Source organism: Epinephelus fuscoguttatus, linkage group LG18, assembly GCF_011397635.1.
Source record: "Epinephelus fuscoguttatus linkage group LG18, E.fuscoguttatus.final_Chr_v1".
NCBI lineage: Eukaryota > Metazoa > Chordata > Actinopteri > Perciformes > Serranidae > Epinephelus > Epinephelus fuscoguttatus.
The window spans coordinates 2,185,082-2,199,821 of NC_064769.1; the positions used below are offsets into that span (position 1 = coordinate 2,185,082).

Below are 14,740 nucleotides of genomic sequence, written 5' to 3' on the forward strand. Positions count from 1 at the left end.
CATTTAGACTAACATATTCATCTTGACACAACCAGGTTTCAGTGAGGCTGAGTAAATCAATATGATTATCTGATATTAATTTGTTAACTAACACTGCTTTAGATGTTAGAGACCTGATATTTAACAGTCTGCATTTAATTCTCCTGTTTTGGGTGTTATGGGTGGGTAACTGTACAAGAAGCTCAGAGAAGCGTGTAGGACTGCGACTCTGAGTCCTGGTCTCAACTCTGGGTTGTCAGTAGGGGTGTCCCCGACTAAGAATTTTCATAGTCGAATCTGATTTGACAGATTTTTCCTTTAGCCGACTAGTCGTCGAATCATGTTGTTTTCCCCCTCATTGATTAATGAGCTCATTTGCGTCAGTTTCCACTCCAGAGAAAAGAGCTAAAACACCCAAATAAACAAATTTAATTCTTCAGTTGGCATAATAAGATAATAATAATAAAAGTAAAAGGGTTATCATTTTATCTTTATCTTTATTCCTTTCACTTCATCAAGGTATGATGCTCTAGATGAGCGCAGACGCGCTGCCCAGCCGGGGACAGTCCTCCATTCCAAAACACCGCCGTTCCGAACCACCCCCACTCCGAAACTGATTTTCAAGTCCATATCGAGTTTCCTGCATCAAACATTGCCACCCGCTCTCCGGCCACACTCGCACAATTCTGAAATTCGTTGTACTACAAAAGCTTGAAATGAACGTTCAGTGTTTCTAGATATGAGAGCAGCTCCATCCAAAGTGGGATGAATGCCGTCTCTCCTAATAAGACCAGGTTTTCCCCAGAAATTTTGCCAATGATTAACGAAACCCACATTATTTGCTGGACACCACCTGGACAGCCAGCGATTAAATGATTACATGCAGCTAAACGTGTCATCAGTGGTCAGATTTGGCAGGGGTCCAGAGAAAACTACAGAGCCCGACATAGTTCTTGCGTATTCACACACTGAGGCAACATTAATTTTAGTGACCTCCGAGTGGCGTAACCACGTGTCATTGCCGCTGACGTGAATAACGATCTTACTAAATCTACATTTAGCCTTAGCCAGCAGTTTTAAATTTGATTCAGTGTCGCCCGCTCTGGCCCCAGGGATTTGCCAATGATCAGAGTTTTCTCCTCAGCGGGCGTGCCGCTGAGTGGGGAAAAGCGGTTAGAAACATGAACAGGCTGGTGGTGAACTGTGGGCTTCGGCTTGGAGCTACACTTCTCCTGGAAAGTTACCCAGCCTCCTGGCTGCACGGGGGTTACCAGGGGACCACTAGCAGAGGCTATGCTATGTGGCTCCGCACTGGCTACAGGGGGCTGGCTAACTACCGCAGCTACCGAGTGATTTTCCATGGTCCGGAGCCGTGCTTCTAATTCACCGAGCCTTGTCTCCAACGCAGCAAATAAACTACACTTGTTACAGTTACCACTGTCGCTAAAGGAGGCAGAGGCATAGCTAAACATCTGGCACACCGAGCAGGAAAGAGCAGAAGGAGAAGCCATCACTAACTGTTAAGCTAATGTAGCTAACAAGGCTAATAATGTGCAAACAACAGCTAACAGATTAGCAAGAAAGTCGTAAAAAGGAGGAGAGCTATAAGTGCTTAAACAGAATTAGTCTGGGTTAAGACTTGAATTAGATGTTAAGCAACTGAAGGGAAGAAAGCAGAAAGCAGGCTAGCTAAGTTTGCTAGAGCACCACAGAGACGTTCTCATAGAAACAGCGGAAATGACACAACACGCTTACCGCAGTACGTCAGCACGTCAGTAAATGAACCAAACTACAGGTGTGAGAGCACTCTGATGAAGTATAATGTGATTACTGGAATTATGTTTCAAAGCAGTGTCAAAGACCTGTGGTATGGACTGCAGTGCCTACATACCTACAGCCCTAAAGACCGTTTAACTCAAGCCTTTTTTGACATTTAACAGCTGTAAAAGCACAGGTTTAATTAACAACATGAGTAAACAATTAACTTCCCACCATTCACGTGTGGCAGCATAGGGGCTAAGTATTGTGCTGCAGCTTACAGTGGTTATTAATTAAGGCTCCAGTGGCAAAACAAGTGTCAAGATATATCGGTGATGCAGCCTGTGAGAAACAATAAACAATCTTCTTCCTTCATCTCGTAACTTTTGTCCTTAGTGGTGTCATCCAGCAGTCATGCCTGAATAACAAAAAGCCATCACTTTAGTAGACAGATGTAGATAGCACTGTGTGGTATTCTAACAAGGGCTATACTCTAATAACAGACAAAACACTGGCATTCATAGTAGAATTCACTTATTCAATATGGGCAAAAACATAGACACGGACCTATTTCAGCTAAAGAGCCATCTTCAGCATGACAAAATAGTAGCGAATGGCAAATGATATACACACAGAATCAGAATCAGAATCTCTTTATTGTCATTGTACAAGTACAACGAAATTGAGGTAGCAGCTCTCAGATTCAGTGCAATAAAGGTATAAGTTAAAAACAAGGCAGCAAAACAACAGCTATAGAAATATGATAAAAAGAAACTATAAATAAGAAATATCACTAAAGGAATATTGCACAGACAGCATAATATTGCACAGATGGCTGTATATTGCACAGTAGAGTATCTAATGAATATGAGATGAGGTTCAAACCACAATCAGGATAGAGAATACATGATTAATTGAAAAGATCCATCTGTGTATGAATGACCTGCAAAATATTAGCCTCTCACAAATAGGAAGAGTGCTCCTAACAATCAAGGAGAACACGAGCAGCCGGAAACAATAGATGCCCAGGACTGGAAACAATGGCAAAAAAAAACTATGAATAAGGAGCTACAGGATCTAGAGTCATACAGTAAATGAATAAATGAATGAATGCGCATAAACATTCACAAATACAAAGAAATAGCATGATATTTTAATTCAGTTCAATTTCAGTGATATCAATAAATATAGTTTTTATGAAGGAGCTGTGAAACTTTCATAGAGACATAAAAAAACCAACAACAAAAAAACATCTAAAACAATCTCTTAGTATATAATATTTATGACCCTTACTGGGAAAAATGCTACCAAGAAATGAAGCTTAAAAACTATTGAAAATACTCCATGAAAAAGAGGTGCCAAAAAAACCTTTCTCAGAAGAATTTCTGCAAAAGACAAAGAGGGGGCTATATAGCAAGAATTAAAAAGTAATTTAGGAGTTAGCACTGTCAGTACAATAAAAAACACAAGTAATTTGGAAAAGTATCACAAAAAATGTCTATCTAAAATACATATTAAAACCTGAGAAGAATCAAACAAAAAAAACAAAACAAGGATAAGAATAAGCAATAAGTTTGTAAGACCCCATTAAACAGTCACAAAGTTATATAGAAAAACACAGTAGAAATACGGACCATAGGAACACAATACACATGAAAAATACATGAAAATACATGTGCAAAAGTGTCAAAGATAAACAGCATATTCAGAAGAAACTAATTAGAGACTACATGAGTGTGTCAATTAGTTAGGATCTCTTAGTTTTCACCATAAGGGTTATATTTTACCGATAGTCTTTAGAAGGCTTTTTAAAGGGTCAAGTCACTCAGATGATTAAAAACACACATTTTATCTCTTGCCCTGACAGATTCCACACCAGGGATTTCTGTGTCTGAGATTTAATTGATAAAGTAGTCACTCTGAATTTTTTTCACAGAGAGGTCTGCACAGGGATACAGCTTTTATAAAGACAGGTTGCTTTGTGCAGCACAAACTAAATTCCATTCACCTGCACTATAAAATATTGCCCCTTTTACCCTGCTCACTGTCCCGTTTAAGCCAGCAGTGGAGGTAGTAACAACACCAAAACTTTTTCTGTATGAGTAAGGCAGCTAGCAGGACAGGCATGGGTGTGACGTTTAGACGTGTTATGCGTCCAACCCACTGTTGGAGATTTAAAAAGTAGCTGATAGCAGTTAGCAGCTAACTTAAAAAAGAAGAACAGTTGCTGAAAATGTCTGCATTGGAAAAACAATCAAGTCTGGGAGCTCCTTACCCTCTAAGCAGAAGACGAGATCAGCCACCATATAGTGGAGACAGTAAATGATTGTTATTGCCATACTATGTCATTGTTATTGTTTATAAAGGGCTGCTGATGTGTATGTTACATGTCATACTAGAGACTGACGCTGTTGTGTTACATGTCATGCCCATCACGCCCCTTTTTCTTTCCCTGATGTCGGCATGCTGTCTGAAGAAGTTGTTAGAATGTGAAAACAGTGTAAAAAAGGGACTTTGAAGCATTGTATAGCACAGTCTCTGTGTAAAAATGACTAGAGATCTTGTGATGGGATCATTCCAGCAGTGATTCAGCAATCTGCAACTTAAATGTGGGCCAGGGCGTAAAGTTGGCAGGCAATGGCGCCCTCCCTACTTCCTACACCCTTGCTTAGACCAGAGCCATCTGGAGACTCTGCCTTCACTGTGATTTTACATACACACCTGTACATTTTTCATGACTGCATCTTGCCCCTTTGTGATGTATAGTTGTCACAAAATCAGTCCACAGACAGACCATCAAATACTCAAAACGGCCTCTGTGGTAGTTCCAATAGGTGCCCCCAGGCCTACATGGGTCCATTTTTGAAAACCCGCACCCACCCATACTCGTAAAGCTCAGTACCAGAACCGACCCATAACCCGTTATTATGTCCAAGTCAAAGCCCACACCCGTTAATAAAAGTCCCGCGACCCGACCCACACCCGTGGTTAAACACAGACACAGGCTACAGTCACTCACATGAAGCTGGGCTCCCATGAGCAGAGGAGAGGTCACTTTCACTGGCTGCTCTCGAAGCAAGGATGGCAAAAACATTCTGTGCAACACTGTGCGGAGGTTACGAAACATTTTAGCACACTCCTTCCACTACTATAAAACCTCAAAAGGATCCTCCTTGGGTGTCTTGAACTCAGTGTAGGCTGCCTCCTCATCCTTGGGCTGCAAAGTTTCATGGGTAGAGTCCTCCACATCGGGGACGAATGTGACGACGGGGTCAAAGGTTTGACTTGTGTCATTGACTTTCAAAATAGAAGGAATTGCGACTTGATAATAGTGATTTTGATGTAAAAATAATACACATATACTGCACATCTTTTTCATTTGTTTTATTCTAAGTATTTTTTTTCCTCACCTGCTGCCTGTAGTTCTATTTTACTATTATTTTCGTTTTATGTATTACACAGCTTTTTGCGGGTAACCCATCTGGTACCCGTCTCAGTGCAGAACTCTGCCCCCATGGCCACATTTGGTCATAAAGATATACACACACTGACTCACAAGGTGAAAACAATACCAGCTGTCTCAAAGCTGTTGTGGCTAGCAAGAAGATAATTAAGACTTTAGTAGCAAACACTTGACTACAGTTTCAGTTCAGTTTTATTATTAATGTCCCAAAGGGCAAATTAGGTTGCAGTGGCATAGAGGCACAACAAACACATAAAAACATGGTAAGACAATGCATAACATGGGAACAATACATGTAACATGCACAGCTCAAAATCTAAATATATCTAAAAATAATAAATATGATATGAGTTCTGGGCACAGTGACCAGTAAAGTCCACAGAGTAACAATAAGACACACAGGCCCTCATTTATGAATCTTGCATGGAAACGGGTGCAGATCTGAGCGCAGAATTCATCTTACGATAGGACACGCGTGTGATTTAAGAAACGTTCGTATCTGACCAATCCCAGCGTACGAATGATCAGGCCTTGATAAATGCGGCGGCTGAAATTGATCGTCATTAGCATGTCACGCCCTTAAATATTCGTGGTTCAGAGGCCTCGTCCTTTGAGGTCACAACATGGAGAGGAGAAACACTGCAAAGAAGAGAAACTTTTCAGAGCTGGAAATCGACACCCTCACGTCTGAGGTGGAGGTAAAGAAAGATGTGCTTTTTGGAGTTTAAAAACTGGCATTAGCCCATAAAAACGCTGTCTGGAAGAAGATCACAGAGACAGTCAACAGCGTTGCCGTTGACAAACGGACTCCGGCTGAGGTTTGAATAAAATTCTCAATAAGTAGCCTATGCCTAATGATGATGATAATAGAAAAATGAATCTTTTATTCATCCGTAGCCTAATAGCCTATGCCTGGTAGTTGCTCAAGTCACAATTCTTTATGTTTAGGTCAAGAAAAAGTGGTCAGACTTAAAGTTGGCAACAAAAAAGTGTGTTGCTGCCCTTAGGCACAGCAGCACGCAGACTGGAGGAGGCCAACCAGACCCCAGCCTGACCCTGATGGGGACCGAGGAAAGAATCTCCTCACTAATTGGGTCAGAATCTATCTCTGGCATAAGTGGCGGTGGAGACACAGATGCACTTGCGTCGGAGCCGGAGCAGAATGGTAACTAATAGCCCTCCTTTTTCTTGCATTACAGTTAATTTAACCCTGACAGTACAATATTGTCCAAATAAATAGGCTTACACATGTTACACAGATACACATTTTTATTGTTTCCTTTAAATGTTGTTTCAGAGCCAGGCACCAACAGCATGGCGTCCAGGTCTTCTCCCCAGAGCAGTCCCACTGAGCCAGACCCACCAAGCCAGGCAACCGAGGGCAAGTGCGTGCCCTCCGCCTCCCGTGCTGGGTCAAGACCAGCAATCATCACGGCAGAGGTCCTGGCTTCAGTTGTTAGCACGCTTGAGGCAATTAATAACATGCTAAAAGAAATGAACAAGAATCTAAAAAAAAAGACCTGAATAAAATGTTTAAATGACTAAACGTTGTCCATTGTCTGTATTGAATATCCCTTTAGCCAATAGCCCCTAGGTTATACTTGCATTACATTACTGTGATGCACCGCAAATCCACACTGACTCAAACTTGCATAAACGAGCTGAGACCTGACGTGAGATTTGACTGTAGCGTCCACTCACGTCCAAATTGATAAATGCCGAGCCTTGCGTGGAAATGGTCGTGCACACAGTTTTCTGCCGTGCGTTCGTTTGATAAATGAGTGCCATAATGTCTGGTAAAGTGCAGTCTCTCAAAGGAGCAATCAAGAAAAGGTGCCAGTCAATAAATAGCATAAACAATGATAACAACAATAAACATCAATGAATAATTCAAGACAACGGCGGCAGCCGCAGCTACGTACACAGCTTTGAATGACATTACTTCCTTCCTTCAGCAGCATTCAATGCTCGGATAGAGACAGGAACAAAAGAGTATTTGTACCTGTTTTTAGTGGCTCGTGGGACACACAAGCAAAGGCCGGATGGAAGGAGCCTATACTCAGAATTGTGTGGGTGAACATCATCTGAGCGAATAGACAGAGCTTTCAAGAGCACCTGTCTGTTAAAGATGTGATCTAGGCTATCCAATTGAATGCCAGCTACCTTAGAGGCCACTTGCACAATTTTCCCATGGGAATTCTTATTCTTGGTGCAAATGTGGCAATACCAGTTGAACTGCGAGACGCAGATCTGGAGAATTAGCACCAACAACGCCACCTTAGGACTTGCACCTAAAGAATCTACTTTTCACTTTAATTTCTCAGAGGGTTTCCCAAAAATCACCCATACACAGGTAAGTTACACAAATGAATACAGGCACGATGTAAGAAGTTTAACAAGTTTTATTACTCCCAATAAAATAATTTCTTTATTAAGTTATTTCTCTTTTTTAAAAAACAATTATATAGTTCTTTTTATTTCCAAAGGGTACAATATTAATCTGTACCAATGACTCAAAAGTTAAGTTAGAAAGAGAGAGTCAACAACTTTAGCTGTTTTTGAGGCCAACTGCGCAAATAAACAAAAAGAAAGAAAAGAAACCAAACAAAATATCTATATACAAAACAACTGCAAACTCAAATCAAAATGAAAGAAAAACAAAAATAAACATGCTACATGCATAAATTTAGCAGGTCCTCAATACTGTGTTAACTTCCCACCCCCCACTAAGGAGTCACAGTCTGAGGTCAGTCTTGAACTACTGTACACTACTTTAAAAAAAGGGCGTCTAAACGACGAAGGCAGAGCGGCAGAACGGCTGTCTAAGTGAGCCAGGTAAAACAAAAAGAAAACAAACTATGAAGGTGAGAGGCAAGGCAGGGCAAAACAGCAGCCTAACGCCAGGCAAACTGCGTGGTCAGCTGTAGCCTGCACAAATCAATAATCTAGCTGTTAGAAGCTAACGGCAGCAGCGGCGGCTAACCGGAGGGACACACACACACACACACACACACACACCTCGGCTCAACACGCCAACCTGGAGAACGAACACACGGCACATACTACGCTGGGAAACCACGGCTCGGCGGAGCTGCACGCCGGCCAGCACTCGCTTCAAAAAATGCTCCCCTCCCTAAAAGCTTTATTCTTCTTATGAAGAAGTGTTTTGAGGGACTTTGATACCCACAGCTTAGAATTAGGATAGACTTTGACATTTTTATCAGGGATGACAATACTTTCATAGTATGGAGTCCAACTTGTAACAACATCTGTCAGATCATCAATGTCAGCAGAGAATTCGATAAACATTTCCTAGTCTGTGGAATCAAGGAGGCCCTGGAGAGTCTGGCAGGCATTGTTGTCATTCCAGTTCTTAGTGCGGATGTTCTGCACTTTGCCTCTTTTTAGTGCAGTGCGATATACATGAATGAGATGCACACAGTTGTGATCAGATGCACCCAGAGGCGGGAGGGGTAGTGATTTATATGCATCTTTGACATTACCATAGCACAGGTCTAAGATCTTATTGCTCGTTGTAGGGCATGTGACATATTGGTAAAAGTCTCTCATTGTTTTACTCAATGAACAGTGATTCATGTCACCGAGGATGAGGTTCAGTGCATCCGGGGAGATTAGTTGGAATTTCTTTGTAACTTGGTGTATTTGCTCACAGGCGTTTTATTAGTCCTAGGATGGATATGAGTGTGATAAATATCTGGGGAATTCCCTGGGCAAATATGGTGGCCTCCTGTCCTCCAGGAGGGTCCTGGCAGCTGGGTCTCAGTAGATCAGCTGGGTTAGGCAGAATAAGGTCACCTGGTGGGTCCTGTACATTCCAGCGGAGTAGAAGCTCTCTGCTGTATTGGATTCGGGTGGGGCGATTAGGAGACACTAACGTGTGTCCTAGGCTCCAGACTAGATGAAACACCATCAACACCAGAAACAGAGCAGAGAAGTCCATGATTGATTCCGGGAATGGATTGTCAAGCTCTGGACACAGAGTTCCCCAAGGCGGCCCCGGCTCCTGTCACAGCCCCAGCTCCAGTCAGCTCCGGTCAGCCAAACCTAGCTAAGGCCGGTAGCTCGATCTAGCCAGAGTCCTTGATTCTCCTGGCTAGAGTAGTGATAAAAGTTAAAAGGGCTTGCTATACGCTCGGCAAACTCAGCCAGCACAAGGTCGGTTATCGGGACAGTGCTAACTATTAGATGCAAAATTCATGACCTCTTGTCCTCAGATAGTACCCATCTGCCCTCAAACACAGCTGTAAGACCTAATATATATTTAGATAGCTTCTCCCCAATTTCTCTTCAACAACTGACCGCAGTGATTTCTTCATCTAAATTATCAATGTGTCTCTTAGACCCCATCCCAACTGGGCTACTTAAGGAAGTCTTACCTTTAGTTAACACTCACTTATTAGACATGATCAATATGTATTTATTAACAGGCTATGTACCACAGTTCTTCAAGGTAGCTGTAATTAAACCTCTTCTAAAAAAAAGCCCACCCTGGATCCAGAGCTGTTAGCTAACTGTAGACCAATATCTAATCTTCCCTTTCTTTCAAAGATCTTTGAGAAAGTAGTCGCAGACCAGTTGTGTGATTTTCTCCATGATTATAATTTATTTATTCATTTATTGAATGATTTATCTGATTGCTTCAGACAAAGGACTCGTCTCTGTACTTGTTTAATTAGATCTTAATTAGATCATTTGACACAATTGACCATCAAATTCTGCTCGACTGGAACATTTAATTTTAATCAAGGTTCTGTGCTTGGACCAATCCTATTCACTCTATACATGCTTCCCTTAGGTAACATCATAAGAAATCACTCTGTAAATTTACATTGCTATGCGGATGATACACAATTGTATTTATCGATGAAGCCAGAAGAAATTAATCAGTTAACTAAACTTCAAAATTGCCTTAAAGACATAAAAACCTGGATGAGCTTCAATTTCCTGATGTTAAATTCAGACAAAACTGAAGTTATTGTTCTTGGCCCCAAACAACTCAGAGACTCTTTATCTGATGACATAGTTTCTCTGGATGGCATTTCTCTGGCCTCTAGCACTACTGTATGAAACCTAAGTAATATTTGATCAAGATTTGACTGTTAACTCCCATTTAAAACAAACTTCACGGACTGTGTTTTTTCATCTGCGTAATATTGCCAAAATTAGGCCTATCCTGACCCAAAAAGATGCAGAAAAATTGGTCCACGCTTTTGTTCCCTCTAGGCTGGATTACTGTAATTTCCTATTATCAGGTAGCTCTAGTAAGTCTTTAAAAACTCTCCAGCTAATTCAGAACCCAGCTGCACGTGTACTAACAGGAACTAAGAGGCAAGAACACATTTCTCCTGTTTATCTTCTCTGCAGTGGCTCCCTGTAAAATCCAGAACTGAATTTAAAATCCTACTGTTAAAGCTATAGTTGGTAATGTTGGAGAGCTAGCGAGATTTGAAAGTGGCACCTCCTCTAAGCTCCCACCCCTCTTCCCCCTCCTGTTAGTGCTCCGTCTAAAGCCACGCCCCCCACAAACTTGAACGCGCATCCTGCAGTACACCGACAGAGAAGCTAATGTTAGCATTGGGCTAATACGAGCTACAAAAGTGGCTAAGTTGGCTAACGTTACATATTTCATGAAAATAACTAATCCCCCCGAAGCAAAACAAATAATTACCTGTCCAACAGAAAGACAGCAACCTCTGTATCACTTTTCAGGCCCTTCACCTCCCTCAGTTGTCTTCACCGTTCAAAAGCTGCACCGATGTTGACTCTGGTTTGTCCTCTCGTCCCTTTATCCAAAGCCTTTTTCTTTGCAGCCTTTTCTGCCTCCGACTTTCTTTTCTTAGCATGTTTAGCGGGGCGAGCCGTTACAAGTAACGCTGGGAGTGGTACTTTTTCTCTGCCATTGTTTAGCAAACTTATTCTCCTGCTAATTCGGTATTTCTGCTGAGGAGTGTGCTGAATATTTCCGGCAACGGTGACACGTGATGAGTGAGGAGGGAGGGACAGAGGGGGGCTTGGGCAAGACGAGACATGAAGGCATCTGATTGGTTCTTTCCACTCACACCGAAAGGCAGGGATTGGTCAGAGTTTTTACAGGCCTGCAGCTGCCACAGAGGTAGAATTTTTCCGTTCCTTTTTCTGAACACCTTATGTATTGACTACTCTCAGGATGGAAGGACCATTTCACCCAGTATAACAAAAAGTGTTTCTGAACAGGATTACCAACTTTAGCTTTAACTTATAAAGCTCTAAATGACCAGGCTCCGTCATATCTTAGAGAGCTCATAGAGCCATGTTATCCCACCAGAACACTGCGCTCTGAAAATGCAGGGTTACTTGTGGTCCCTAAAGGTACCAAAAGTAGATCAGGAGCCAGAGCCTTCAGCTATCAGGCTCCTCTACTGTGGAGTCATCTTCTTGTTGCGGTCTGGGAGGCACACCGTCTCCACATTTAAGACTAGACTTAAGACTTTCCTCTTTGATAAAGCTTATAGTTAGAGCCGGCTCAGGCTTGCCCTGTACCTAGTTAGGCTGACTTAGGCCTAGTCTGCCGGGGGACCTCCTATAATACACCGGGCACCTTCTCTCCTTCTCTCTCTCTCTCCCTTTTGCTAACACCCATGTCACATCTTGCTAAGTCGGCCATACTGCATGTCCCTAACTTGGCTTCTTCTCCGGAGCCTTTGTGCTCCACTGTCTCGCAGGTTAACTTATATTGCAACGGTGCCTGGATAGTGTGACGTGTGGTTGTGCTGCTGCCGTGTTTTTATAGACATGATTGTTGGCACATATGTATACTATCATATATTAATACATACTTTCAATGTATTGTACCACAATAGCCGTTATTATTATTATAATATTATTACTTTCATTAGTGTTGTTATAAGCTACTGTCATTACTGTCTGTCCTGCATCTCTCTGTCTCTGTCTCTGTCTCTGTCTCTCTTTCTGTCTTATTTTGTCATACGGATTACTGTTAATTTATCATGTTGATCCGTTCTGTACGACATCTATTTTACGTCTGTCCGTCCTGGAAGAGGGATCCCTCCTCAGTTGCTCTTCCTGAGGTTTCTACCATTTTTTTCCCCCATTAAAGGTTTTTTTGGGGGGAGTTATTATCCGCTGCGAGGGTCCAAAGGACAGAGGGATGTCGTATGCTGTAAAGCCCTGCGAGGCAAACTGTGATTTGTGATATTGGACTTTATAAATAAAATTGATTGAAATTGATTGATTGACTCAAAAACTTAAAACGGCACTCAGCTAAAAGCATATTAAAACACATTAATCGACGAAAACGTGTACAAACAAACAAGCCGTCTACTCGCTGCTGGTTAATTTGTTTCCTAACATAAATGTCTTTAGAAATGTTCTAAGTGGCCTAAAATATTTCGCCTCTCCATGTGCAGTCATGTGTTTTCTGTCTTGCAGGTGTGAATCGGAGATTGATGAGTGTCAGTCAAACCCCTGTCGAAACGGTGGTTCCTGTTTAGATCGATTCAACATGTTTGTGTGTGAATGTCCACCTGGCTACAGCGGTCCAATCTGTGACACTAATGTATGTTTGTTACAGTTTTCTTCTTTAGTTTCATACATACAGGTCACTTGTTGCTGAGCAGCATATAACAAACTTCCAATACCTATAACATATTTTATTAGTATCTGTGAAATGTTTAAGCAGATATGAACTGTCTTCACACACATGTAGTTTATATTTTCAGATGACTAAAGCACCACATCTTCACAATCTCTGCCTTCTGTGTTTTTGCAGAAACAAGCCCATAAACAAGGAATCCCCTGGCTGGTGGTAGCCATCCCGCTCCTCTGCTTCTGCATGTTGATACTGATCATCGGCTTGACCTTCATGGTGCTCACGGCGAGGAAGAAGCGCCAGTCAGAGGGTGCATACAGCCCAAGCACTCAGGAGGTGGCTGGAGCTCGGCTGGAGATGGACAGCATGCTCAAAGTCCCACCAGAGGAGAGACTCATCTGACACAAAGGCTGAGGACAGATGGGTGTTTGAGGTGATCTGAGCACCACAGGCAGGTACACACTATAAGACTCAAAGACCCTTTGAACACCTGGGCTGAACTCAATGGCATATGTTGTAGGAAGCCCCCTCCTGGTGGTGACCAGGTACTGACCCAGTGCTACTGCTCTGTACGTTACTTCATTTCATAAAATGTGTTCACCGTCTAGGTGCTGTGTTTCTGACAAAGGATATCTGAGGAACAAGCCCCATGTCCCTGTGTTGTATAACTCTACACATTGTAGTTTGTCTGTGGCAGAGCCTTAACCAATTTAAAAGTAACTCCAACTAGTACATAGAGGACAACTAAAGGGCTCTCTTTCCAGAATCATGGCATTATGACAGCTGACCACCACAAAAGCACAAAAACTATGGAAAATGGCCTCTGTTGTTTGAATAGTCAAAAGACCATGGCACAGTTGTGCTGCTGGAGACTGGGTTGCATTAGTTGGAAAGCATTACCATTAGATGTTAGCAGCATCCAGCACAGTCCAGCCAATACACAGGGCTCTTAGGCTGCAGTTGCTGTATTGACCACTACGTACTGGCTCTAAAACTTTATTGGAGTGATCAGAATATGTAATTTTTCCAGTTTTACTAGTAATGTTGGCCTTGGTGATGATTTAATTTGTGCACAAAAAAAAAGTGTAAAAATGCTGAAAACAGACTTGGTTCACAAATGATGATGCACATGAGGCATGTGACTCAGTTAAACACCACACAAGCTTCCACTGAAGAGATGGAAACATCCCACCCCACAGCTCTTTGAATTCATCTTTATCATCTTGTTGTGTCCTCCCCACCATCTGTTTATCTCAGTGAACCCCTAATGTTCACAAAACTGTGGCTGGTTGCAGCTTACTCCTCCAACATCAGCTAAACTTAGACTGTTTTCACAGCATACACGCCTGCATAATTTTCATAAGGTAGAAAGTAGGATTAAGAGCATCACATAAAGCATTACTATGCTTTAGAACAGCTAACCAGGATGCTACAGAGTGCATTGGAATGTAGGATTGGAGAGCAGCTTCATAACCCTTGAAACTCAAAAAAAAATACACAAAATGACATCTGCAGTGTTCTCAGCTGTAAAATTGGCACTGCTGTCACACTGTAAAGCAGGATTTATATTTCTGCATCAAATCGACACCGTACCTAAACTGTAGCCTGACGTGCATCTCCCCAGAAATGTAAAGGCGAATTTATACTTGTGCATCAGCTCTATGCACAGCCTATGCTGTTGTCAACATTTATACTTGTGCAGTGGTGTGTCACTCTGCAGTTACAACTCGAAAACACTAGATGGAGGTGGGGTTTTTGTGAAGTGCTGTTAAGTGCTGTTAACCTAAAACACACCGTAAAGGGATAGTGCACCCAAAAATGAAAATTCAGCCATTATCTACTCACCCATATGCCGATGGAGGCCCTGGTGAAGTTTTAGAGTCCTCACATCCCTTGCGGAGATCGGCGCAACCAATCTAGCACACCTAATG

General features: G+C 42.2%; 1 protein-coding gene across 1 annotated transcript in view; it reads left to right on the forward strand.

Moving 5' to 3' along the window:
* The window catches only part of crb2a (crumbs cell polarity complex component 2a), a 130,633-nt gene extending 116,102 nt beyond the window's left edge, over window positions 1–14,531 (forward strand). Inside the window, exons 12-13 of the mRNA XM_049603990.1 lie at window positions 12,650–12,776; window positions 12,990–14,531. Coding sequence (XP_049459947.1) covers window positions 12,650–12,776; window positions 12,990–13,211 — 349 coding nt within the window. The 3' untranslated portion in view covers window positions 13,212–14,531. The remainder of the gene's footprint in view (window positions 1–12,649; window positions 12,777–12,989) is intronic.
* Window positions 14,532–14,740: the final 209 nt, after the last annotated feature.